This window comes from Chlamydotis macqueenii, chromosome 6 (assembly GCF_036417535.1).
Source record: "Chlamydotis macqueenii isolate bChlMac1 chromosome 6, bChlMac1.mat, whole genome shotgun sequence".
Classification (NCBI taxonomy): Eukaryota; Metazoa; Chordata; class Aves; order Otidiformes; family Otididae; genus Chlamydotis; species Chlamydotis macqueenii.
In genome coordinates, this window is record NC_141561.1 from 42,864,891 (window position 1) to 42,889,728 (window position 24,838).

General features: G+C 55.8%; 1 protein-coding gene across 1 annotated transcript in view; it reads left to right on the forward strand.

Annotated features, from left to right (window-relative positions):
* Nucleotides 1–1,700: 1,700 nt before the first annotated feature.
* Nucleotides 1,701–24,838, forward strand: part of LOC147600335 (axonemal central pair apparatus protein HYDIN-like) — a 32,185-nt gene continuing 9,047 nt past the window's right edge. Inside the window, exons 1-22 of the mRNA XM_086751224.1 lie at nucleotides 1,701–1,773; nucleotides 4,822–4,885; nucleotides 5,067–5,325; nucleotides 7,239–7,382; nucleotides 8,534–8,677; nucleotides 9,513–9,826; nucleotides 11,432–11,579; nucleotides 12,283–12,492; nucleotides 13,376–13,513; nucleotides 15,192–15,369; nucleotides 15,562–15,692; nucleotides 16,749–16,882; nucleotides 17,364–17,500; nucleotides 18,356–18,483; nucleotides 18,592–18,783; nucleotides 19,170–19,319; nucleotides 19,981–20,220; nucleotides 20,499–20,667; nucleotides 21,210–21,395; nucleotides 22,235–22,411; nucleotides 23,050–23,226; nucleotides 24,400–24,593. Of these exons, the coding sequence (XP_086607350.1) occupies nucleotides 1,701–1,773; nucleotides 4,822–4,885; nucleotides 5,067–5,325; nucleotides 7,239–7,382; nucleotides 8,534–8,677; nucleotides 9,513–9,826; nucleotides 11,432–11,579; nucleotides 12,283–12,492; nucleotides 13,376–13,513; nucleotides 15,192–15,369; nucleotides 15,562–15,692; nucleotides 16,749–16,882; nucleotides 17,364–17,500; nucleotides 18,356–18,483; nucleotides 18,592–18,783; nucleotides 19,170–19,319; nucleotides 19,981–20,220; nucleotides 20,499–20,667; nucleotides 21,210–21,395; nucleotides 22,235–22,411; nucleotides 23,050–23,226; nucleotides 24,400–24,593 (3,687 nt within the window). The remainder of the gene's footprint in view (nucleotides 1,774–4,821; nucleotides 4,886–5,066; nucleotides 5,326–7,238; nucleotides 7,383–8,533; nucleotides 8,678–9,512; nucleotides 9,827–11,431; nucleotides 11,580–12,282; nucleotides 12,493–13,375; nucleotides 13,514–15,191; nucleotides 15,370–15,561; nucleotides 15,693–16,748; nucleotides 16,883–17,363; nucleotides 17,501–18,355; nucleotides 18,484–18,591; nucleotides 18,784–19,169; nucleotides 19,320–19,980; nucleotides 20,221–20,498; nucleotides 20,668–21,209; nucleotides 21,396–22,234; nucleotides 22,412–23,049; nucleotides 23,227–24,399; nucleotides 24,594–24,838) is intronic.

The following is a 24,838-nucleotide window of genomic DNA, read 5'->3' on the forward strand; positions in this document are numbered from 1 at the left end:
TCAAGCTGCTGCAACCTCTGTCAGGTCTTGCGGGGTCTTCATCTGGATGAGAACATGCAGGGAAATAACCAGGCCGTGGTATCCAGATGGCAATGTCTGCCTGGTGAAACGGGGCTGAAGGCGCTGTCCTTTGTCTGCTGCTCTGAGGCTGACGGACGGAAAGCAGTGGCTGGGAAGAACTGCAGGTCATATCTTGCCCTGCTGACCCGACCTGGGAGCCCTGTGTTTCCCTGTGTCTGGCTCATCTCTGCAGCAGCGTAGGGAAGAGAAGGAAAAACGGATTGGCCCACAGGTAACATCTGACTCTGAGCTGAAAGGATGGTGGGCGGAGGATGAGCTCAGGCCGTGCTCAGGATCGCAGTGCACACGCTCCCAGGGGAAGCGCGTTAATGACTGCGGTGCTTCTCAGGGCCAGTTCTTGAGGCAAGGCCTTTTTGTCTGAGAGGAAACGTGGGGAAGATGAATAGCCGACGCGCTGTTTTTAAGTATTTGCCACTTGGACGTCCCGTGGGATTTGCCCAGGGCTCAGGGTTTGCAGTGTCGTGGACGGAGTCTTACTGAAATAGCGGCGATGCTCCCTGTGAAGCAGAAGTTAATCTGCAGAGACCTGGTTTGGAAGTGCTCTGGTTTGCCATCTTATGCAACTGGAGTTTCCCGCTGTGCTCGTGACGGCCAGCCAAGCAGTTCTGTTTCCTTAGCTGCAGAAGCATCTCTGGCCGTGAGATGAAGATGAGGGATCTGAGCCACAGTCAGCAGGCACTGACCTCCCTTGAGCCCCGTGCCAGAGCCTGCCCAAGAGCCCTGGGCAGGGGCACTCGGGTGAAACGCATCCGTTTGAAGGGAGCCCCGGTGCGCAGAGCGATGGAGCGCGGAGGCCGTGTGGAGCTCCTGGGTGAGGGAGTCAGGGGGAGCCTGGGTTCAGGAGAGAGTGGAGAGCTGTGTGTGTCAGGCTGTGCTTCTCGGGGTGCTTTGTGAGAGCGACAGGGCCGGCTGTGCTGGGCTGTGCGCGTGGGTGTCAGCCTGTGCCCAGAGCCCTGCCACGGGCAGGCTGGGAGGTGCGAGGTGCCAGCAGAGCAGGGCAGCGGGCTGAAGCAGGGTCCAAGTTATCACCAAGCGTGCCGGAGAGAAGAGCAGCTGGCCCCTTCTGAGGGCAGCGCTGGCACCTCTGTGGGCTGTGTGGGACTTGGCTTTTGGCATATTGGGCCAGAGTGGGTGTTTGCAGGTGGTGTGTGGCTCTGCTCACGGTCAGTCCTGCAGGCTAGCTGGCTTGGTCTGAGCCCTGGCACAGGTGATAGAGCTGGGAGGAAGCCTTTGGGTCCTGCCATGAGTTTCTCTGGCCGCTGCTGTGTTTCAGGGTAACACCCCGAGGGATGTGGCTGTGCTGGAGCGGGGAGGCTGTGCTGGCGGCAATGTCAGAGATGCCTGCAGTGGCCATTGTGTGCTTTCCCTGAGCTGCTGTTGCTGCTGTGAGATGAGGCCCTGCTAGCCAGGCGCTCTGGTGTGCGTGCCCCAGCAAAGGAGGGAAGTGCGGCTGGTTTCTGTGGCGCTGGGGCAGCAAGGAGCGGGTCAGAGATCCCTGCTGATGGCGTGCGCTGCCCCTGCGGGAGTGGGTGGGTGCTGAGCGTCCCCGTCCCCTCTGCCTCCGTGTCCGCCATGGTGTTCCAAACCCACCTCCTCCCCTCTGTGTCCCTGCTGTCGCCATGGCGGTGTTGGGATGCCCTTGTTGCTACGGGAACGAGGGCAACAGTCCGGCTGAGAGCTGGGATCAAGCGGGTGAGTGTGCCTCGGTGTCCCCGCGGCGTGGGAAAGGTGAGGGATGCTGGTGAGCACCCCCGTGCTGACGTGGCTGCGTCTTGTCCCCTCTGAAAGAGGGAGGGCAGCCGTCGGTGCCGCTGAGCCCAGGCTGCTGAGGGTCGGGAGGAGGGGCTGGGGAGCGCAGCTGGGCAGAGACCCAGGGCTGTGGGGGAGCTCGCGGAGGGCTGACACCCCCTGTCCCACGCAGCGGTGTGGGGGCACCCCTTGTGTGAGAGGGGGGAGAGAGGCAGGGCTGCGCCTGGGCCAGGGCCACCTCGGGCCTGACAAAGCTCTCCTGGGAGCAGGTTGTGCTCCCCTCCTGTGGGATCCCGTCCCCTGCGACCAAGCTGCTTTTCTGGGGGAGGATTTGAGGGGTGAGGTGGCCTGTGGAGCAGAGTGGGGGCTCTGCTGCTGCCTGAGAGGCACCTGGGGGCGGCAGCGCTTTCCGTGTCAGGGCCTGGGAGCTGGAGCCCCTTCTTCCCCCGCAGAGCTGGACAGGGAGCAAGCTTTGCTCCCCAAAAGACAAACTGCCAAAACTTCTTCCTTTCTTCCCATGGGATGCCCTTGTGACTGCATCCAGGCTGTGGGTTAAACATGGAGGGGACAGAGGCTGCCTGCCTCGCGGCTGCTGCTGTTGCCCTCCTCATCTTGCACGTGGCCTTTTGCATGTTCTGGCTCAGCCTGTCAATGAGGGGTGAGATTATTTGTGCTTGCTCTGTCTATAAAATGGGGTGAAGGCTTATGATGAGAAGTGCAACAGCTGGCCCAGCTGGAAGGGACTGCAAAGCTGACTCACCGCGACTCCCCTTGCGTTTTAAACCCATGGGTGGTTTTCTGGGGAGCGGTTCCTGCGTACACCTAGGGAAAACAGCAAGGCTGGACTGCTCCAGGAGGGTGCAGATTTCTCAGACAATCTGATCCCCACAGGAGTCTTCCTGTGATTTCCAGGAACTTGGAATGGGCTCTTGACAGGAGCCCCTCAGGAGTGGTACGGCTTCGCTCACCTGCTGCTCTGGATTCAGCCATGCACAGTCAGCTCTGACCGCGCGTCTGGCTGCTGGCTGCTGCCCTGGGGATCCACTCATAGTCCTTTGGGTTCTGCTCTTCCCTTCCAAAGTCGCCAGCTGCGTGGGAGCTCTGATGCATTGTGAACCAAAATGAAATGTGGGCCAGATGCCCGGCCAAGAGTGAATAAAAAGGCAGAGCTGGTGCAAGTTGGGAAGGCAGGAGAGCAGAGGGAAATGCTGGGAGAAGAGACAGTCGTAGTGTAAGGCCTTAAGGCAGGAGCCATAGCTGTACATGACAGCATGTGGAGCTGTGGATCTCCAGCAGCCTCTTGGAAGGGAGCTTGGTCCACCTCAGTGTCAGCTGAGAGTCGGCGTTTGTTTAAAGAGCGAGCAGGAAGGTTTAACACCAGGCTCCTGGTCATTCTCTCAGCTGTGCTGGAGCTTTTGCACTGAATTGCAGGGTGACAGTGCCGCAGGGAGAAAGCACAGAGGAACTGGAATAAAAGGTGATAACAAAAGGGAAATCGTGCTCCTGTGGAGTGGGCCGTTGGCCTGGCAGGGCATGGTGGTCTGCGCTGGGTCCCCCTGGGGAATGCAACGCCTGGCTCCATCCAGACAGCCTAGCACCATTCCTCTGTAAGAGTTTGTCGGGTGCAACGTCCTGCGCGGCTCGTTGGCAAGCTTTGATAAATGAGCTTTGCCAGTTAGCAGCCTTGCAGATTCACCTCCGGAGCAGAGCCATCAGGTCTCCTTTTCAAGCGAGCTCCCCTGTGTCAGCATGAATCCCAGGAGAAGTTGTACATTAATGTCAATGAAAACCTGCCAGCTGCCAGCTGGGTATGAAGGTGTTGGCTGGGTAGCCCTTGGCTGATGGCAGAGCAGTGGGTGCCTCTGAGGCTAGTGATGGGCTCCGCACGGATGCAGAGACAAGAGAAGAGGGTTGGTGGGATCCTACGTGGTCGCTGAGGCCACTTCTCTTGTCTGCCTTCCTGGGGTTGTGTGGATCCCTGGCCTCTGAGACAAAACTGCATCTGGTGCTGATGTTTGGGTGGTTTCAGGAGGCTCAGTGGCTGTGGTCTCTCTGGGGGAGCAGGCAGAGCTCTGCTGACAGGTTTTGCTTTGGTTGTCGTCTTCCAGAAACAGAAGTGAGTGCTTCAGTCCTTCAGGGGCTGTTGAGAAGCGCTACCTAACTCTTGGGAAAGAAGACTTTGGTGCTTTTGATCAACCGGTTTTGCAGAGCTGTTCTTCATGCTCTCAGCAGTATCGCCCAGCCACGTGGCTGCTGCGGTGGGATTTGAGCAGTCCTGGCTTCCTCTGCCCTTGAGCCTTTGTGCAAACCTGGCCACCCTTGTTGGGGAGCCAGCAGCGATAAAGTAGCTTCCCTTGGCGCGCGCTCCAGAAGAGAGACTGGAGGGGGAAATAACCTTCTCCTGAGGATGGGCATCCCTTGGGTGGGCAAAACCGGGTTATTGAGGTGAATCTATTAAAAGACACAGTGAGTGTTTCTTGTACACGAAGGAATCCATTTCCATTGCATATTCATTTTGCTTTCTGTCTAGCTGTAGTTATTTATCTTACAATGTCACTGCAGCGTTAATCTCGGGGAAACGTCTGTTGATCCTGTGTTCTCACAGTGCGTCTTCCTAAAGCTCAAAGCAGCTGCACTGTTGAGGCAAAGGGCGGTAGGTGTGGGGCAGTGGTGGTTGGCTGTTCCCTAAGGGATGGGGGGCCGATGTGGATAACATTGGTGCCAGGGCAGGGACCCCACCACGGGGGCCAGCCCAGCATCCAGGTGGGCAGATGAGGCTGCAAACCCTGCAGCTCCCAAATAGCATCTTCAGAGGAAGCCAGCTGAGGCAGCAGCTCCCAAGGGGAAGGTGAAACGGCAGCCAAGCTGTTCCGCCATCCAGGCAGCCAGGACAGGCCAGCTCGGCATCCGAAGCAGCGAGACCTGCAGGAAGCACCTTGGAAAAATGCTCTGGGTCTCAAGCGCCAAAGGCTGGTGTTGCTCTGTCCACAGCAACTGAGATGATGTTCTTCACGCAGCTTTCCTTCCGTGAGGCAAACAGACCAGCTAGTGGATGGTGATGAACTTAGGGGCAGCCAAGGTCTGGCTTTTGCTGAAGCTCTGAGCTGGGTCAGCCTTTTTGGAGGTGGCTTTATTGCGCAGTGTGCAGTGCGCTAAGGCCGTGGGGGTGCTGAGGCTGAGGGACTCCTTGGAAATGGCAGCTCCCATGACATTTTCCATCTCTGCTTCTCTTCTAGCTTGGTTCCGTGCTGCTGTTACTCTTTCAAGACAATGAAGAAAGGAGGACACACTCATCATCTCTGTGGGACAATGGAAGGTTTTGCCCCACCTCACCGGTGTGACCGTCTGCCTGCCATCACAGACACCAAGGGCAAAGCTTCCTTGCAGAGCCGCAAGCCTGCCTGCCCTGTGTTTAAGCTCCATCCTCCGAGGATGGAGCTGATGCCAGGCCAGAGCATGGAGATGGTGCTGGAAGGCTTCTCCAGCACTCCCCAGGTGAGGTTGCCCCGAGGGCTGAGCCTTTCCCATCAGATCACCTGCGCTGGGACTTCTTCTGCAGCCCCTTGACATTTCCCTGAGAAAATGAGCAAGTGCTTTCAAGGAACTGTTGTAGTGGCACAAGCAAGCTGCCACCATGGCGGTACCAGTTGCTTTCCTTGCTGGCCACCATCAGTTGCTAAGGCTTTTTCATGTTTCTGTAGCTACCATAAACCCACCTTGCTGCTAGCAAAAGATGGGCAGAAGGAAGCATTACTAGCTCAGGGGCAAACGGCAGGTTACGAGGTGTCACGTGCTGAGGTGGAAGGGAAAGGCAGAGAAAAGATGCTACACTTTGACTAGGAGCACAGGCAGAAAGTAAAGAAAAATGCAAAAAAAAAATGCAAAGCTTCTGGGGGAAGCAGCGAATAAAACAAAACACCGGTGAAGGGAGGGAGTGTCTGGGAACGACATTTTTTTCCTCTGTAGACAAAGATGGACAGAGGGCTGCTCTAGCTCTAAGTCCTGGAGGAGAAAAACAAGCACATTGTGCCAGCTCTGGTGATCACAGTGACGGTCCCCACGTGGGAAACTGTTCCCAGGGATCACTGTATTTGACAGCTTGACTTTTGTCAGTGTTTCCATAACTGCCTGCCCCAGTCTCGCAGCCAGCCCCGCTGTCCCAAGGGCAGCCAGGTCTTGCGGCACCCTTGGATGGCAGCTCAGAGAGGGAAATTTCAGCAGGATTGCTGGCTGTTCTCCTCCCAGGCCCCTTCTTTCCAGGGGAAATCCAGCTCCGCAGAGAAGCTGCCGGCTAACCCTGCTGCGCATTCCCTGCCTGCAGCATTCCTGGGCACAGATGTTTAAGCGAATGGGAACTAAATCTGCATACCAGCTCCTGCTGGTATGAGTGGTTTGAAGGTTGTTTGAAAGCGTTGCCTCAGTGGTAGCTTGAAGAAGACTTGATTACTCCCCTCGCTGACTGTGATGAGACTGTCCCAGTGCAGCTCTGAGCCCACAGGTTTAGCTGAAGAGGAGACAAAGGTACCAGAAAGGAAATAAAGTGCTCAGGGCACTGGTGAGGGTGTCTTGCCTGGAAAGCTGAAAGGGCATCTGTGGGCACAGCTGTGGCTTTGTGGCTCCTGCAGTCAAAGCCAAGACTCTGGGAGTGGGCTTTCCACCTTCCTTGGGTCTTGAGAACTTAATACTCCTCAGGCTGGTCAGAAGCCCAACTCCCTGCCTTGCCCGTGCGACACAGATGATTTGGAAGGCTGTAGGCTCAGAGGAGGAGTTGGGTTGTGGTGTTGTACCAGAAGGAAGAGTGAGAAATGAAAGGAGGAATTGGAGAAGTGAAACCATGGGAAATGAGGAAAAAGTCTTGAATGTAAGAGCATCCGGCTTAAGCAGAGGCTTTTCTTGTGAAGGCCAAGACCTCTCTTTCCTGGGGTGCTTTAGGAGGGCAGAGTACACGAGTGATCCCCTCTTGACCTGAAAGCAGGCTGGCTCCTTGGGTTTTTCCATGGATCCTTTCCACTAAGCTTCCAAGGCAGGGTCTGCTGGCGTTGGCCCTTCCAGCACCTCCTTCCCTTCATATGGTTCTATATTTTTAATCAGCTCCAACAGCTCTCCGTACGTATTGTGCTTAGCAAGGGGGCACATCAAAGCAATAATCCTTTGTGGCAGGGATTATTACGGCTGTAGGCAGCAGGTGACTCACAGGTGCCTTTTGTGGACGTTGGGGTGTAGCATTATGGACACTGGCGTGCAGAATAAATAGGAAGCAGCATCAAAAGAAAAGGGGGCTCTTGAGGAGACCAGTGGCTGTCACTTCATGGCAGCAGTACGGTCCGTGGCTGGGTGATGGTAAATGCAGGGTGTGTTCTGGATGCCGTGCTAGCACCCGCCGGGTGACCTGCGACTCTTGCACACAGGTGGTGAAGGAGCGGCTGCTGTGTCACGCCATCGTGGGAAGGGAGGGAAGGAAGAGGCAGATAATGCACATGGACGTCACGTGCGAGTTCATTGCTCCCGTCCTGCAAATGTCCTCCAGGGCAATCACTTTCCGGGTGGAGAAGGTAAGTCTCGGGACTGCATCCTGGCATTTAATAGCGTGGCCGAGGCCTGAAAGCCTGTGGGGTGCGTGTGCTTGTGCTCAAGGAGGAAATGAAAGAGCTTCTCCAAGTCAGAGACGGGACTTTTTTTTAACTTCAGCCAAGTAAAACTGAGATGACAGCTGCTGCGCTGAAGGGGATCATGGCCACATCCAGAGAGACACAAGGTTCTGCAGTCAGTGTGGAGGGAGGTTCTTGAGGATCCTCCAAGGCACGGTGAAGTCTGAAGAGCAGTCCTGTAGGGAAGCAGAGGAAAACTGAGATTGCTGTCAGCTCCTCAGGGTGATGAGCAAAACCTGTCATCTCTTGTCTCTCTTTGCCTTCTCTGACGTTGGTATGGATGCTAGCTCTTCGCATTTCCCCAACACTCACCTTCTTCAAAGGACCTGCAGATGTCTTCAGCTGCAGCACTGAGAACAACCCAAAGCAGGTGCCCTTTAGTCTCTGGATCCCAACTCCTGCGTGAACTTTCCCTCTCCCATGAGGTGTCTGACAAAGATAAGATATTTCAGTGTTTAGTTTCTGTGTTTTCAGGTGTCTCCTCTGGTTCCCAGGCATCCTGAGAAGCACAAAATCCTGTGAGCTGGCAGATTTAATTAGAAGCTTTTCAGCTCTCCCTGATGTCTGCCTGTGGTGTGCTTGACGCCACGCGCTCCGATTTATGGAGGGCTATGGCACTGCAGCTGTTTGATATCAGCACGCACAGCACTAGTTTCCCAGACACTGTCTGGTTTCTATAAACCATGCAGGAAACCCAGAGCAATGCCCCCTGTAGCAGGGGCCTCAGGAGACAGGTTGCTACCGGGCAGCTGAGGTTTCTCGCTGACTGTGTGTGCGTGTAAATGTTCCAAACTAACCTCAGGCTACTGCAGGCTCTCCACTACAGGGTAAATCCTATTCCCTCCGCTGTCCCCACACGGGATGCTGCAGTTTCTGAACATGGAGAGCATCTGATAGTCTTAGAGGAAAAACTTTTGGAAGGATACAAACTAATGAAAATCGTAAATAGAGATGTATGCATGTCTGGGGTTGAAAAAGTTGCAATGCGTCAGAAAGGGAAGGAGGTCCATGGCCACTTGAACTTGACTTTTTCCCCTTGTCTTCTGTTTCTGTAGCAACCCAGTGATGTCCTTTGCCTTCAGTACAAGTCTCTTTCTTTAAAAAACGACTCCTCCCTGCCAGTCAGCCTTGTCCTGGCCTTAGAGCAACCCTTCTTCATCTGCGATGCGCACCGGCAGCCCCTCCCTGCAGATGTCCAGGTGAGCAGCCGTGGACCTTCCTGCTGGTGGGTGTTGGAGAGGGAGGAGTGTGGTGGCGCGTTTCTGGTGGGAGGCCCTCCAGTAGAGAAGTTGATACTTTAGAGTCAGCAGTAGACTGGCCTGAACTAAATCAGATTTGAGACGAGCTGCTGAAGGAAACAGAATGTCATCTGAATTGGGGAAACACACCTGGCTCTAAGACATGGAGAGAAGGCAGCAGGCAACTAGGTCTGGGCAAGCCGGGTAGTAAAGGCGTCTCTTGGAAGCCGTCCCAGCTCTCCAGCCGCCATCCTCAGACCACTTCTGGAGCTGCTTGCTCTCTTGGAGGGCAGCTCTGCCTTCAGCCTGGTGCCTGCCCTGCTGTTAGTGGAAGGTGTGGGACGTGGACCCTGCTAAACACGTGTTGTTGTAGGCACGGCCACCACTTCTGTGCCGTGCTGGTGACTAGCCCCGGCAAGGGTGAGGACGCAGTGCTGTTGTGCTTGTGTTGAGTGTGAGGATAAAGAAGTTTTTCTAGAGTCAGGGGAAAAGGCCCTGGCTTGCTAGAGTGCTGCTTTGGTGATGTACTCAGCATACAGCTTTGGTGGGTTCCGAGTACAGTAGAACAATATTTCTTTCCCCCTTGTATTGCTATCGATGCAGAGCACAGAGATGTGAGCCTGAGGCAGTCTCAGAGAAGACTGCTGTGGTGCTTGCGGTCAGGTGCACACTGTCCAGAAAATGAAGCATGACCTGAAGCCCACGTAGGGGTCACACTTTGAGCATTGACACGTTTTATGCCCTCAGACCTTGGGACTTCATCAGCTGGTGGTGAATGCTTTTCATCTCCTTGCAGCCCATGAAGCTGGAGGTAGGGGAGGAGCTTCATCTCTTCATCGGCTTTAACCCTGCTTATGAAAAGGATTTGAATAGCCGGGTAGCAGAGAAGACTCTGAAGATACAGTTTCTAGAGCACCCGCATGTGGAGCTGGTCCCCGTTAGGGGAGAGGTCTACTTTCCCAGTCTCCGCATCCAGACCACGGCCCTGGACTTTGGCGGCATCTTGAATGACACCGAACAGGAGCGTTACGTCGAGATGACCAACTGCAGCCCGCTTCCTGTCCGGTACCACTGGATGCTCCTGCCAAACAGCCACGTGAGCCGGAGGAGGTATGTGCACCTCTGCCCTCTCCTTGAAGCTCTTCTTCCTGATGTCCTGCCTGTCCTTGGCAAAGACCAAGGCTGTTTGCCTGGGACCTGACAAATTGCTTTCCACTTTGCCTTGTGGAAATAACACCTGCCAGCTGTGGTCAGGGGAGATGCTCAGCAAACAGGTGATCTTCACCAGTTTGATGCTGGGAAGGAGACAATGTTCTCCAGCCAAGCTGGGGCTGTAGATACTACCAGCACGTTTTGCAGAGCCGTAAGCTAGAATCCTGCTTTATTTCTGGAGCTACAAAGCCATGCTTAGGCACTTGGACAAGCAGATGTATCATGTGGCCTCTTTTCCTTCCCTGCCAACTCTGTTTGTTGTCGTCCCGTACTAAGAAGCTACAACGGCACTGCCACCAGCACGCTGTGCTGCTGTCCCAGCCTCTTGCTGCTGTTTGGCTGTAGCCTCTGTACTGGTTCCCCTGGGAAGGAAAGCTGGCGTGGGAAGCTGCTTTCTCAGAGCTTGGTGGCCTGAGGCAAACAGCACCTTGGTGAAGTGAGTTTCCATCTGTTAACCTGCACGTCACCTTCACGAACCAGCTCTTGAGTGTTTCACAGCAAACGGCAGGTTCTGCTGTGGCTTCGGGTACAGCTGTAGATGTTGGCGGGAGGACTTGTCTGAGCATCCCTGGCGAGCAGGGCTGTCCAGCGCTGGCCTGTGGGTTCCAAGCCCAGGACCAGTCTTCCAGTTGCGCTGGAGCCTATTTCTCAACACATTGCTAGCAGTTCCTCCCGCTGTGGCCTCTCTGCACAGAGCAAACGTCTGGTCTGGACAGTTTTAATTACAGCAGCAAACGATGTTGCTGTAACGCTGTAGGAAACGAAGCCAAGTTTACCATTGGACATGGAAGTGCTGCTATTCCAAATACAAGAGATCACCACGAAACAGTTTTGTTGAGGGAACTGGGATCTGGCCCGGAGGAGACGAGCTGTTGGAACGGGAAATGAGCTGTTGCTCCGAGCAGGGCTTGGGGGAGAAGTCCTGGGAACTGGGGTAGCCCGTTCACAGCTGAGCCTTACCAAGTAACAACAAGTCTTCAGTGTGGCCCTTCTTGATGCACGGCGCCTTCAAGAACAGACCCTAAAAGGCAGAGGGAGGTCTGCAAGAGCAGGTGGAGGGAGGTGGGCAGGGAAGGAGGAGCAGGGCTGTAAGCTCTGCTTGGAGGCCCCTGCCATCTCCTGCTGAATTAGACTAGGGTTTAAGTACAAGCGGGCTCCATCCCTGCTCCGGCCTGATCGCACTTAGAGAACGCTACCAGCACTGCTGCTTGTTTGGACGGACCTACAGCTGTGGGTAATTGTCAAGGGAAATTTCAGGAGAAATATCCAGTAGAGCTGCAGATTCTCTCACTTAGGCCCTCTGGGTGTGGAAGGCACGGTCTGCAGGGGTGGGTGCTTTCAGGAGGGCACTGGGGGGTCTGTTGTAGCTCATCGCTGTCCAGATCTGCCCCTTTGTGTCTCAGTGTCACCTTTTTGCACAGTTCATGTGTCTTTTCTTGCTGCGCTTCTTACCTCCCCACAAGGCGTTCACCTCTGTCCTCTTCCACTTCTCCTTGCAACCAGTTACCAGCTGCCCGCACCAGCGCTATTCCAGCAGCGAGGCACGTCATCCCCGGGCAGCGTGGCGAGGATCAAGACTCAGAGCCCGGTGAGGATGAAGGAACTGACGCAGCTGGGGGAGGCAGAGCCCCTCGCCTTGAGAGCGGAGGATGTAAGTAGGAATGTGTCTCTCTCCTGCATTTCCAGTGTGGCAAGCAGTTACGCAGCTCCCGCTCCCACGGGTGGCTCTCGATGCTGCTCACAGAGCAGCTTTGCACCCCTCCAAGCACATCCCACAGCACTGCTGCAGCGACTGGTCACTGGAGAGGCTGTGCGGGACGTGTCATAGGATTGATGGAGGGCATTACCTCTGCTGCACCCACGGAGGGCATTATCCATCTTGTCTCTAATCGAGTGGTCAGCAGGAAATTTCTGCAGTAGATTTTGCTGTAGCGTCTTGAGAGAGAGCAGCATGCAAATCAGAGAGAGAGTGCAAAGCATCAGGAGTCAGAGGAGCTGGGCTGGAGTCTTCCTAGGGGCTCCTAGGGCTCTCACCTCCAAGTCTTTGTGTTTCTCTAAAGGCAGTAAAACCTGTTTCTAAAGGCAGCAGAGAGAATTTGTTGCTGCCAGGAGACCTCCAAAGTACTTCAGTGTAGTGTATTAATGAATGCCTTAATGAGTGAGCAAGGGAGAAAATTTTTCCCGTGGTTACTGTGCTGGAAAGTGGAATGGATGCAGGCTGAGATGAGGATGATTTTGCCTGTGTTTGAGGGAGAGGTCCCTCCAGCCATGTCTGTCCTTTTCTCCAAGCCACGGCTCCCCTTCTGCACCCATTTCAGTGCTCGACATCTTGATCTCTCCTCCCTCGCTTCCAGGTTTTCGACATCCTGCCGCTGCACGGTGTGCTGCAGCCAGGCGAGAGCCAGCGAGTCACCTTCACTTTCTTTGGCCACGCCAACATTGTTGCCCGCGCCATGGCGCTGTGCAGGGTGGAGGGAGGCCCGACCTACAAGATGGCGTTGAGTGGGGAGGCTTCGCTCATCAGCTACCACCTAGACGTCATGGAGATTGACTACGGGCTGCAGGTACCGTGCACTTCTCTTGGCAGAGGTCCTTGTCACGAAACCACCACCGGCGGGTTGCTGCCCACCTAGGTCCAGGGCTCTCTCCCCTTCCCAGCTACTTTTTGAGTGATACGTCCTGCATCCAGGCTGGGTTTTGATGGCCATCTCCACCCCTGCTCCCCCAAAATTGGCAGTTCCTCCTCTTCAAGGTCACTCATGCTGCCTCCTGGGGCAGGCAGGATCCCAGAGGTGATCTCCAGGGGGACATGCCCCAAGACATCCATCCACTGATCCGCTCCTAAAGCCTGAGGTCCAAGGAGATGCTCTCTTTCCATGCTCTTGATTAACCAACACAGTAAACCAGGGAGGAAGTGAACTTGGGCTTCCCGTCACTGTAGCTGGAGAGAATGTCCCACAATGATCCCTGCTTTGCTTCTTTTCAGCTCAAAACCCCCCAGATATTTCCAGCTGTTGGCCCTGTACATGTTGCACGTCCATCTCCCTTTGTCACTGTCACTGCAAGCTCTGCAAATACTTGCGTGCGGGTGCCTGTTCTTCTGAAATGTCTTGGTGCCTCCTCCTTTCTTTCAGCCAGCTGTTAGATGACACCTTGAAGTGCAGAGGGCTGGCATCCTCTTTGGTTTCTTGATTACTGATCTCTCTATGGTTGGTATTGCCCCTCTGCATGCCTCCATCACTCTCTGTTCCTGTGCAGGGCTAAGAGCTACCCTGTGGCTGTGGGCTCCCCAGCCTGACCTGGGAGAGTCAAGTGCCCGTATCTTCTCTGCAGTCCCTGCTTCTCTCTTGCGTTGTGTTCATTTGCTCTCATCCCAATGCAAGCAGCAGGAGACTCCCAGCAGCAGACTGGTGTGTGTAACTTCCCGCTCCTCTGCCCTCTCTTCAGCCGTTTCACAAAGTCGCGGAAGCAGAGCTCACCCTGCAGAACAGCGGCAAGGTGGGAATCACCTACGCGGTGCTAAGCCCCAGCACGGCCACTGCAGACAGCCCGCTGCCCGGCGTGCCCCTGGTTGTGCCCAGCACGGTGAGTAGCACAAGCGATGAACCCTGGGCCTGTCTCAGGCTGCCCAGGAGAGGGTGAGAGGGAAAAAAGGGAAAAAAGACAAGACCCACAGAAGCAGCCAGGAGAGACAGGGCTGTAAGCAATTGCTGCTGGGGGGCAGAGAGGGTCAAGCAGGTGCGGGCCTGAGAGAGTTCCTTAACGGCCGCTGCTGGCGGGTGGCCCTGCTGTCACACAGCACCCACCGGCGGGAGGCACGAGTGCTTGGGGAGCTCTCTGGCCCCCAGCTGCTGAGCTCTCTGCTCATGCTGGCGCTGGAGCCGGATGGCGCAGACTCTGCTGAGGGTCGCCTTCCCCCGGTTGTGTGATTGGACAGGACTTATTCCTGGTCCGAGCCTGCACAAACCCTGCCTGCCCCCTGCCAGCACTAAGCAGGGGAGACTGAAATACTTTCTTGCTTGGGCGTGAAGGTCCTTTGCCAGAAATGGTGACAGCCCCTGTACTGGTCCCTCACTGCTCCAGCTTTGCTGCTCTGCAGCAGCTTTGTGGGGCAGTGAGGGGGGCCAGGGAGGAGCGGGGCTGTGGAATAGCAAGGAGAGGAGTTTGCAGCACCCCACCATCCCAGCTTCTCCGTTCTGCGTGGGTGTCTTTGAGCTGAAGCAGTGTTCCTATCTATGTCCCTTTGTGCAATGGGAAGAGGAAGCCAAATGGCTTTCACATTTCCTCATGCCTGTCTCCGAAAAGGGCTGAGACGCTGATGCCCCCTTCCCGCGAGCTCCCGAAAGCACAGCTCTGCTTGGGCCCGGGCAGTGGTTGCTGTAGTTGCTTCATGGGCCCGGGCAGCTTGGCAGGGCTGGCTTTCGCTGCAGCTGTGTTGTGTGCTGCAGTAAGGGCACAGGAGACCAAGTGGCAGGATGTGTCCCGCTCAGCAGCTTCTCCCTGCAGCGTGGAGGGGAGCCGGGAGCTGAGGGTCCAGCCCAGTGTGCAGAGGGCGAGCTGCAAAAGCTGAGACCATGTCCTGTCACCTCGAGCAGTGGTGCTGTCTGCTTGTAGTTGCTCCTGACCTGGCTGGCGTCAGCCCAGCCCGGGACTCCGACAGCCCTTCTGGAAGCCCAGAGAGGAGGTGGCCTTCCTGGCAGCACCTTCTTCCCTGGATCTCCTCCTGCACTGGGCTCCTGCTTCTCCAGAGATGTACGTTTGCAGATCACTGTGAGTCTGGAGAGACTCGAGCACCCTGGGTGCAACCACACAGGCAGGAGACGTTTGGTTGGGATCTGTGAATACGTCGGCGCTCAACACCAGCCTGGGCACCGCTGACGTGCTGGGACAGGAGCTGCCGGCCCGTCTGAGAGTGCGGGCACTTCCCTCATCTTGCGTAGCGGCTGGCAAAAGAGCCTTTCTTCCCTCAGCTTGGCTCTGGCTGGCAGAGGGCACACCTCGTGAGCAGAAGAGCTGTGCTCACGCTGAGCAAAGGGCAGGCAGTGCTGTGGGAATGCAGCCTTAGGAGCCCTCTGAAGGACACAGTGCATCCTGGTGCAGGAGATGTGAGCTTTGGGACAGAAGAAGGCCAGAAGGCCATGTTGTCTGACCCTTTCTGAGCCTGGAGAACATGCCTTCTCTTGGCAGCATGTCTATCGTCTGAGCCATCCCTCCACCAAAGCCTCTTTGGTGCATTCCCTCCCTCTTCTCCCGCGCTCTGCAGGGTTACGTTGGACCTGGCACGCGGAAAGTTCTCAAAGTCTATTACCTGCCGGGAGTGCCTGGAGGCTTCTGCAGGACTTTCCAGATCCGAGTGGCTCACCTGGAGCCAGAAGAAATTTCCCTGAAAGGAGAGGGGAGCTTTCCCAGGATCTGCTTGGACCTGCCCAGGAACGTCAAAGGTAAGCACTGCCCGTCTGCTCCCCAGGAAGGCCCTGGGGTTTTTTTTTTCCCCCATGTTATATGTCCCTAGGGCATCTTGCTTGAGGAATGTGTTTCTGGGAGAGGCCAGCGTTAGGGGAATGGGGCTTCCCAGCTTGAATGGGAATGGCGCTGTGCCCACACTTGTATTTGTGGATGTTCTCTTCCTTCAGGAAATGAAAAATATGAGAAGCTGCTCAAAGAGGCGAAAGAAAAGGTGGAAAAAGACAGCCAGAGGGACGAAGCAGTTGTTCTGAGGGAGGCTGCGGCAGCGGAGCCACCCATGGGCAACTCGCAGAGTCTGGTGAGGAACAACTGCTTCCCTCTTTGGCACAGGGTGCTCCCCCTGTGTCCTTTGGGCCCCTTGCACCCCACAGCAGGCTTCCTGGGGTCCTGCTGGCACTTGGGACCTCCCTGCCCACACCTGCCCATGGTCATGCATCAACTCAGCATTGCCCATGGGCTGCCCACCTCGGGGCATTGTCCCTCCCATAGATGCACCAGCTTCCTGACTGCCCCAGGGAGGGATCCTGAAGACCCTGCTCAAGGCATCGAATTGATGGTTCTTTGTGCTGGCGCTGCAGGTCATGGCTGGGGTGTCTGTGGCTCACAACAATGGGGACAATCTGTTTAACAGGGCCTGCAGCGACAGGACAAGGGGTCATTGTTTTTAACTACAAGAGGCCAGATTCACACCAGGAATAAGGAGAATTTTTTTTATGATGAGAGTGTTGAAGCAGTGGCCCAGGTTGCCCAGAGAGGTGGTGGATGCCCCATCCCTGGAGACGTTCAAGGTCAGGCTGGACAGGGCTCTGAGCAAGCTGATCTGGTTGGAGATGTCCCTGCTCGCTGCAGGGGGTTGGACTGGATGATTTCTGAAGTTCCTTTCCAACCCAAACCATTCCAGGATTCTAGGATTCTCTGAACCCAAGCCCTGCCAGGTTTACAGAGTTAATCGCAGCAGCCTGACTTGTGCCCTGGGGTTGTGCTGTCGGTGCTCAGCTCCAAGTGGCACCGGCCCAACAAAAGGTTCCCTTTTCAAGAGAGCTTTTGTCCAAGCTGCTTTGGCACCGGCTGGGCGCAGGCACTCGGAGCACTGGAAGGTTCCTGGCTTGTCCGTCTGCCTCTCTGACGAGATCAGCTTTTGTAACAGTGACGGGCAGGCGAAGGCGCTGGAGTTCATTTCCCTAGAGATAAGGTCCTGGCTAAGAGAGCAGGAGGTGTCACAGACACTGAGCAGTGAGCCAGGAGGACCCCATCACCCCTCTCCACAAGAGCAGGCTGGGATCCTGTTTCAGAGACAGGGTTGTGCCTTGGGAAGGACCTTTGCTAACCAGCCACTGTCTTTCCTTGTCATCAGCTGGACACTCGGCTGCAGATGCAGATGGAGCAGATGCTGGTAGAGGAACACGCCCTGGCACAGCAGAAAGCTCTTGCCTCCCATCCCCCGGAGGAGACAGCCTTTGACCAGCCTTCTCGTCAGAGCCTTCTCAAGTCAGTGGGGACTCTCATAGCCTATCTCCAGGCACCCCGAGGGTAACAGCCAGAGGCGCAGCCCTGCTGCTGCTGTTTTGGGGACAGATCTGGTTGCAGAGCGGTGGGGGCAAATCCTATTTCAGGGTCCTGAAGCAAATTCAGGCTTGGGCTGTACCCCTGGCTCAGCAGTTCCACGGAGACCAGTGGAGGTCCAGTGAACTTGTCTGCAGTGGCTTTTCATAGCACACGAGCGGTGACCAGTATCCATTTTAAAGTAACTTTATTTTAAGGTCCCTTTGCTAGTTGAGGAAGCCTAGAACCTACACTCCCTGGGACTTGCCAAAGTCTTACTACCAGATAGTCAGGCCTTGGGATTCACTGACTAGAGCTGAGTTTCTACAGCAGTGGACACAGAAATACCCACATTTTTTGCATCGTCCACCCACTTGGAAACGTAGCCAGGCTGTGGTTTAAGAACTGTCCTTACTTGTCCTTTCAGGGCTCAGCTGCCCGAGTACATCCTGGACCTTGGCTCTGTCATTCCTGGTGACATCCACACGCACAGCGTGAAGATCACCAACACTGGCCACTTCCCTGTGTCCTTCCACGCCGATGGACAGGTCCTGCGTGACACAGGTAACCAGTGCTGGAGAGACTTCTCGTGGGCTTGAAGGAGCCTTGTCTGACAAAGTAGCTTCAGCTGCGGGCCATGGGGAGTTTTTTGAGTGCTTCTTTGTCTAGTTCTTCCTCCTTGCGACCCTCTCTACTTGCTGCTTTGGAGCCTGAGTTCTCCTGGCCAGCAGGACCCAGAGACCTGGCCTGCCTGTGACTGCCCTAACACTTCCCAAGGGGCTGGATGGGCTGATCAGCGTGGTCACCTCTCAGCATCCTCTGCTCTTGACTGCCAGGAGCGTCATCTGAGTTTCTTTGTGCACTCTGGGCTTGTGTTACAAGCAGACGGACTCTTTGGGGTTTGGAAGTGCTTTGCTTAGAGTTCATAAAGATAAAGGCTTGTGTTCAGCCTTTATTGAGAACGTGGCCTGTGAGGTCCTGTGTTGTATGGAAACAGGCTTCTGAAGCAGGCCTTTGAGGTAAGGCTGCACTGCCATCAAACGGTGACTCGCTGTGTCTGAGGGGTGGTCAGGTGTCTCCTCTAAGTTGTTTTCCAGGGAGCACCATGGCATGGAGGGATCTTAGTTGGAAATTCCCCTTTGGAGAGGTCTGTGCATCCTTCCGTGGGATGCCTGAAGAAGAAATTGCTGGAGGTCCTGAAATGATAGATTTCCTTTTTACCGTGTGGACCTTGGATTCTGGCTGTGAAAACCCTTTGTCCGTGTGTGGTGAGAAGGGAGAAAGAGTGGCAGGCTTCTCCGGAGAAGCCAAGGGGTCCTTCAGAGAGCCAGCAGCCAGGACACTCGTATGGCCTTAACACGCTTGTGACACATTGATGTGGGTTGTGCCTCTCAGCTGCTTTATTTTCATCTGTTCAAGGTTTCAGTGTGGAGCCTGCCCGTGTGAAACGTCTGCCCTGCTGGGAGACAGAGACTTTTGAGGTGCGCTTCGACCCACAAAGTGCCAAGCTGCCGCTGGGAGAGGTGGACGTGCTCCTGCCCATCAAGGTACCGCATGCTTCCTCACCTCCCTCACCACCTTTCAGGGCAGGTGGCAGCTTGGGACAGCAGCAGATGTCACCTGGGCTTTCAGCGGGATGCTCTGTCCTTCACTAGCTAACAGGGGGCCCCACATTTCACGTCCGTCTCCGTGCCAACATTGCTGTGCCGTCCCTCTGCCTCTCCAAGGATACAGTGGAGTTCTCCACTGTCCAGTGCGGACAGTGCCAGGAAGAAACCATCCAGCTCCACAATCCACTCCAGGTCCCCTGCAAATGGTTCACCACCAGGAGTGAGCCTGTTAAGAAGGTAAAGCACAGACTCCGTGGAACGCGTAACGTCGTGGTTGGGCTTTCTTTGCCCCTCTTGCCCTTTCTGCGCCTGTGGCTGCCTGAGCCCTTGGGCTACAGCCCACCTGAGGAAGCTTTAGAGGTACAGAGCAAATCTGGTTTGCCTGCACCTGTTCACTAGCTGATGCTTCACTTCTTTGCCAGCTTCACCCATTGCTCCTCTTCTGACAGTGCATCTGCGCACCCTGCCTGCACATTTTCCCTCCAGTTCTAGGCCAGTGGTGGCTGTGGCTGGTTTGGACGTGGGTGCTCGCAGCACCATGACAGTATCTCAGAGCACTGCAGGAACCGAGAGTCTGTCCTCACAGACCAAGGAGACCTCACACGATTGGTTTCTGTGCTCAGGTGGACAAACGTTTGTCGGTGCGCATGCATCGGAAGCTGCTCCAGGAGTTGAAGGCCAAGCCCTGTGTCTTTGAGGTGCTGCCCCCAGCTGGAGTCCTCGCTCCAGGACAGCGATGCCACGTGCAAGTCAGGTTTTCACCTGTGGAAGAGGTGAGATTGGCGAGGCAGAAACACCTGATAGACCAATTTAGGTCCATCTGATAAACAAATATGCGGTTCCCCTGCACACCAGGACTCATCCTGCTCACTCACCCCCAGGAGGTCTGTCAGGGCAGTGTGGTAACGAGAGCCCAGCGTGGGGAGGAGGAGATGAGGTCTACCTCCGTATGGAGCTTTCTGCAAGCCCCGTCCCCACTGTGCCTCGGTTTCCCTTGCAGCACAGCCTTCTGAGAGGGGCTTTGAAATCCCCATGGGGAGCTTGCACAGCGAGCATCAGGGCACTGCAGTGTGGCTACCTGTGGGTGCATGATGGGGAACTCTGCCTCTTTCCCATCATCTTCCCCCTTGCCAGGACGTATTTGCAGGCTGCATTGCCCTGGTGCAGAGCACGTGGCGTGCTCACAGGGGATAACGCTGGAAGGGCCCATCGAGGCTAATCCCGCTGCTGGTACCAGCAGACAAAACAGCCGCCAGACACCCTCCTGGGCACGGCAGGACAGTCACCTGCAGTGCTGTGCTGCCAGCAGTCCCCATGGCCCTGGCCCAGCCTGTCTGCATGTTCCCAGGCAGTCTGACCTTGGGGAAGGCTTGAACGGGAGGCCCTGTCACCTGGGGCTTCATGGAGGAGCTTTCTGTGCTTCTCTCTTTGCAGAAATCCTACAGAAGCAAGGTGAAGATTAACATTTGCCAGAGCAGCCAGCAGCTCGAGCTGCAGATGTCGGGGCATGGGCTGCAGCCACAGCTGGAGTTCAGCCCCTCGGTGCTGGAGCTGGGACCATCGCTGCCGTGCAGCCGCGGGGCAGAGGGGACAGTGGTGGTGAAGAACCCGTGCGATTTCCCCATCGAGTTTTACTCCCTGGAGTTCGACCAGCAGTACCTTGCTGAGGAGCAGGTGAGAGGGAAGGTCTGGTCCCATGGGCACACTCCCGTCGCTTCCTAGCGCTCCAGCCTTCCCAGGCTCGTGCCAGGGAGGTGGAGGCAGTCCCCAGGGCAAAGCCTGGTGGCATTTCAGGGTTGGCCACCTCTGCTGGCAGGTGTGTAGGGGCTTGGATAGTCCGTGCCGTTGGGAGGAAGGAATGAGGGAGAAGATGGGTTGGCTGGGGAGTCTATTCGTGTGATGAAGGTCAAGAATCACATCCCACCTACGTTTTTTTTTCCCTATGCACACAGATCCTGCGGACGCTGAAGGATTACGATCGCCACAACACCTTGTTGCTGCCACCACGTGCCCCGGGTGAGAAGCTGCCCCCAGAGGTGCTGGAGTACTATGAGGACCAGAAGAGGCTGGAAGAGGAGCAGGCACAGTCCAGGACTGGGGAAGCAGCAGGCCAGGACAACGGTGAGGGATTGGCATTGGCTCTCCTGAGTGTGGCCACAGCAGGGAGCTCAGCCCACACACCCTGAGCTCCCCATGACCTCGTTGTCCATGGAAAGCCCATGCTTTTAGCAGCTTCCCATTCCCTAGCTTGGTGGAGGAATTTCCAGGTGGAAATCTGTGGCTTGTAACACGCATCCTCTGCCAGCCCTGAGTGCAGCCAAAGCAAGCTCGTATCTGCCTGCCGTGGACTGGGGCAGTAGTCAGGATGTCCCCTTGTGTCCCTCATCCACAAAGAGTAGGATGGGATGAGTTCTTCAGACAGTCGGACCAGGTCTAATACCACTGGCTATGTCCGATTTGTTTCTTCCCAGCAACAAAAGCACAAGCTCAAAATTCCCCTGAGGTCAGCCAGAGCCTGGACAGACTTCCCTGTGCCTTGGGAGTCTCCCTCCTTGGGCAATTTTGTGTCTTTTGCATGTGGCTGCGCAAAGTGTCAAATGGCAAAGAGCAGATGCCTGAGCATGTTCACTCTCTTCTTCCCTCCCTGTGTCCTTCCTGCTGAGCAAACTTTGAAAGTGTCCGGTCTCTGTCAGCTCAAGGAGGGAAGCACTCTGCTGGGATCATTCACACCATCTCATCCCACAGCTCGGTCGTTCCCTCCTCCATTTTTGATGAAAGCCAGTCCAACAAGGTGGACTCTAAAGCTGAATGTGGAGAAGAGGAGGAGGAAGGCGTTGAGAAAAGATGCGGGACAGATAACAACCCTAAGCTCGTCACCTGTTTTATGTCCGTTGTGGCAAAGGGGTCTCAGTGGAGGACTTGAGTGTCAGCTCCATCACTTCCCTGCAGCCTGGGGCCACCTTCACTCCTGTAGGCCCGGAATGCGCTCTTCTCTGGGAAGTCTGCAGGATCCCGGGAGGAGTCTGGGGCAGGGACAAGGGAGAGGCCAGGGAGGTTTTCCCCAGCTTTGCCACATGAGCATGTTTGCCCCCAGGAGCTGCTGGGATCAGGATGATGCTGTTCCCTTTGCTAGGCAGGGCAGGGCAGGGCGCTCGCTGTCCTACGTGGCATTGCAAGCTGAGTTGTCTTTTGGTGACCTCCTGAGGTCAAAGGTGGGAACTCTTTGTAAATGCTGTTCTGGTGAATTCAGAGCCCGGCCAGATGTCCTGCTAGTAATATTCCTCAAGCATCCGGCTTTTGGATAATGGCTTGATCCTCAGCTTGCGATCTGCCTTGGGACTGAGTAAGATGCCTGGTTCTGCCTGTGTCCCCTTACTCAGCAGGACCTGAGACCAATCTCCCATGACAACAGTTCATGAAAGATTTGGCCCAGGCCTTTCAGGCATTGCTGGCTGCTTGCTTTGTTCTCTTTCTGCCACCCCATTCTGCCACCCCATTTCCTGTACCCTGAAGAGGCACCTTCACCAGCATCTAGGGCAGACCCTGATCTGCACAAGTCTAAAGGAAGGGCATGGTGAGATCTTGGGTGTGACGTTGGTTTCAGCAGTCTCCTCTCCCAGGACCTGAGGGGATGGGAGGATGATCAGGATGACAGGTAGGCAGGAGACCGACTTTTCTACCTGCTTCTGCACAGGAGAGCATCAGCAAAGCACCGCCAGCAGCAAGGAGGCAGCGGGAGAACTGGACAACAGCCCTGTCACTAAGGCCATTGCCCGCCACCTTGGCATCGATCTCTCTGCAGAAGGGCGCGCAGCCCGAAACCGGAGAGGGATCGTCGTCATCGTCCATGGGGCACCCCTGACAGGTACGTGAGCGGCAGGCCGTGGCTGCCAGGATGGGGGGGCAGCAGGAGAGACATATATCTCCTGGTGGACCACGGTGCTTGGTTGACCAAGTGAAGTGAAGCAAGGTGAGCCACAGCTCTGCTGGTACATGAAGCAGCCTCAGGCCTTCGCCTAGCTGATGCAGGTGGTGTGGCTCATCTTGTGTCCCTGCTAGGAGCTGGGCTCTCGTTCCCGCAAGCAGTGTGGCCATGTTCCTGTTGCTTTGTGGGACCACATTGCCTCGGGTCCATGTTGCCTCGTGAGAGCAGTCCCTAGCCCACACTGACCCTCAAAGTGTGCCCAGAGGTTGCCTGAGACAGCAGCGAGCAACACAGGCTAGCGAATAATAGTCTGAGTGGTGGTGGGACAGGGCTGGAAGCAGTGTTCTGGCCCAGGGTCGAGGTCACCACAAGGGACAAAGTCCTCAGCTGAAGATGAGGTGGAGATGATCCACATTTCTAACCATGCTCAGGCTGCCTCCCTCATGGTCTCTCCTTAAGGGGCACGTGCTTTCCCCCTGCCCTTGAAAATGTGAAATACTTTTTGGGGCATTTCCAGAGCCTGTCCCTGACAATGCCTCATGTGCAAGTGTCACCAAGCAGTCTTCCTCTCTCTCAAGGCAAGACCACGGCAGCGGTCGCGCTGTCCAAATACTATGGCGCTGCCTGCTTGTCCATCGATGCCGTGGTGGAGGAAGCCATCTCGAAGAGGAGCAGCTCAGCAGGGCTGTGTGCCCGGGAGCTGTGCATCAGGGCTGCCATCGAGCAGAAGAGCCGCAAGGAGACAGAGCGTGCGGGTAAGGAGAAACGCTGGACCCCCAGCAGCGCTTCAGAAACCCACCATGACCATCCACCTCCCTTGCTCCAGAGAAGCAGCTTGACAGCCCTTGGGTCTCTTGGGGAACATGGCTGCAGCGTGTAGAAATGCAAAGCCGTTTCTTCAAACATCTCTGGGTATTAAAAAAATTCTCTATTTTCCGGGATCTGGCAGGGGCACTTTTCCTGCTCCTGAGCTTCTTGGCACCGGTTCCTTTTTCTAGGAGCAGTGAAGCACACTTGTTTGTGTCTTACTGAGAGTTCTCCTGTTTCCTCAAAGCTGAATCCAGCTTGCTCCTCAGGGCCATCAGGCAGATCTGCTGCCCACTTTAAGAAGGAAAAAGGTCTCTAAAGTGGCTCATGAAGCATTAGACGACTGACTTTGAGTGTGGCTTCACAAAGATGAGAGGAAGGGAAGGATCACCTTCTGGGGCAGTTTCAGATGAGAGAGATGCTGCAGATGAGCTGTTTTCTCCAGAGATGTTCCTATACAGGCTATCAGGTTAGGCAGCTCGTGCCAGTTATGCTGTTCTCCGTTGTGAGACCGGAGACTTTAAGGAAACTTTATTGGGCAGCTGGTGCCCCAAGCTCTGCAGGGTGAGGCCAGACCCTGTCTGTGGTGGGGGCAGTTTTGCGTTGCTCAGCTTTGAACTTGGCTGGGTTGGGAGCTGGTGGAAGGAAGAAGGGCCTGGGTCCCCGGTGGGGTTATCCCATGTGGAGGATTTAGCTCCAGCAGAGATGGGTGATGCAGCTGGGGCAGGGCTGCGTGTTACGGTCTCTATCTGAGAATGTAGGATGGGGGCAAGGTACAGAAACAATAGTCCTGGAGGACAAATCCTTGGCTTGACCCATAGGGGGAGTGACTGTGGAAAAGGTGTTACTTGTGTGCACGTTTGTTGGGACGGACACAGGGCTGTGAATTAAAAGCTCTCTAGCTTTCCAATCTAGTTTCAGGTGGTGTGCTTTCTCGTGCTAATAAGAGAAGCAGGGAGGGAGCTGCTTCTGGGAGCAGTGCTGCCAGTGCCAGGCAGGCTGGGGGACAAGTGCTGTGTCCCTACCAGGGCACAAGGCTGTGCTCATGGAGGTGCGAGGTGCCTGCTTGCTCCCCACAGCGCCCGTCGCCAGCCCCACTGAGCCGTTTGTCCCCTCCACAGGTCAAAACGCGGATGCCTCCCGCCGCCGGCAGTTCCGGGCCCATGGCAAGCGCAGCCCAGACAGGAGCCAGTCGCCCTCTGCCAACAAAGTCAGCCTGCAGTCTGTCGGTTCCCAAAGCTCTGCAGCGGCCAAGACAAAGAAAAAGGAGCGCCTGTCCCAGAAACAGCATGTAATGGACCTGACAGGCTCCCGGGTGAAGCGTGATCGGCACAGCTTAGTGCACGGCACCTTTCTGTTGCCTTTGAGAATCATAGAATCTTAGAGGGGTTTGGGCGGAGGGGACCTTTAAAGGCCACCCAGCCCAACCCCCTGCAGGGAGCAGGGACATCTCCAACCACATCAGGTTGCTCAGAGCCCCGTCCAACCTGGCCTTGAATGATTCCAGGGATGGGGCATCCACCACCTCTCTGGACAACCTGTTCCGATGTTCCAGCGCTC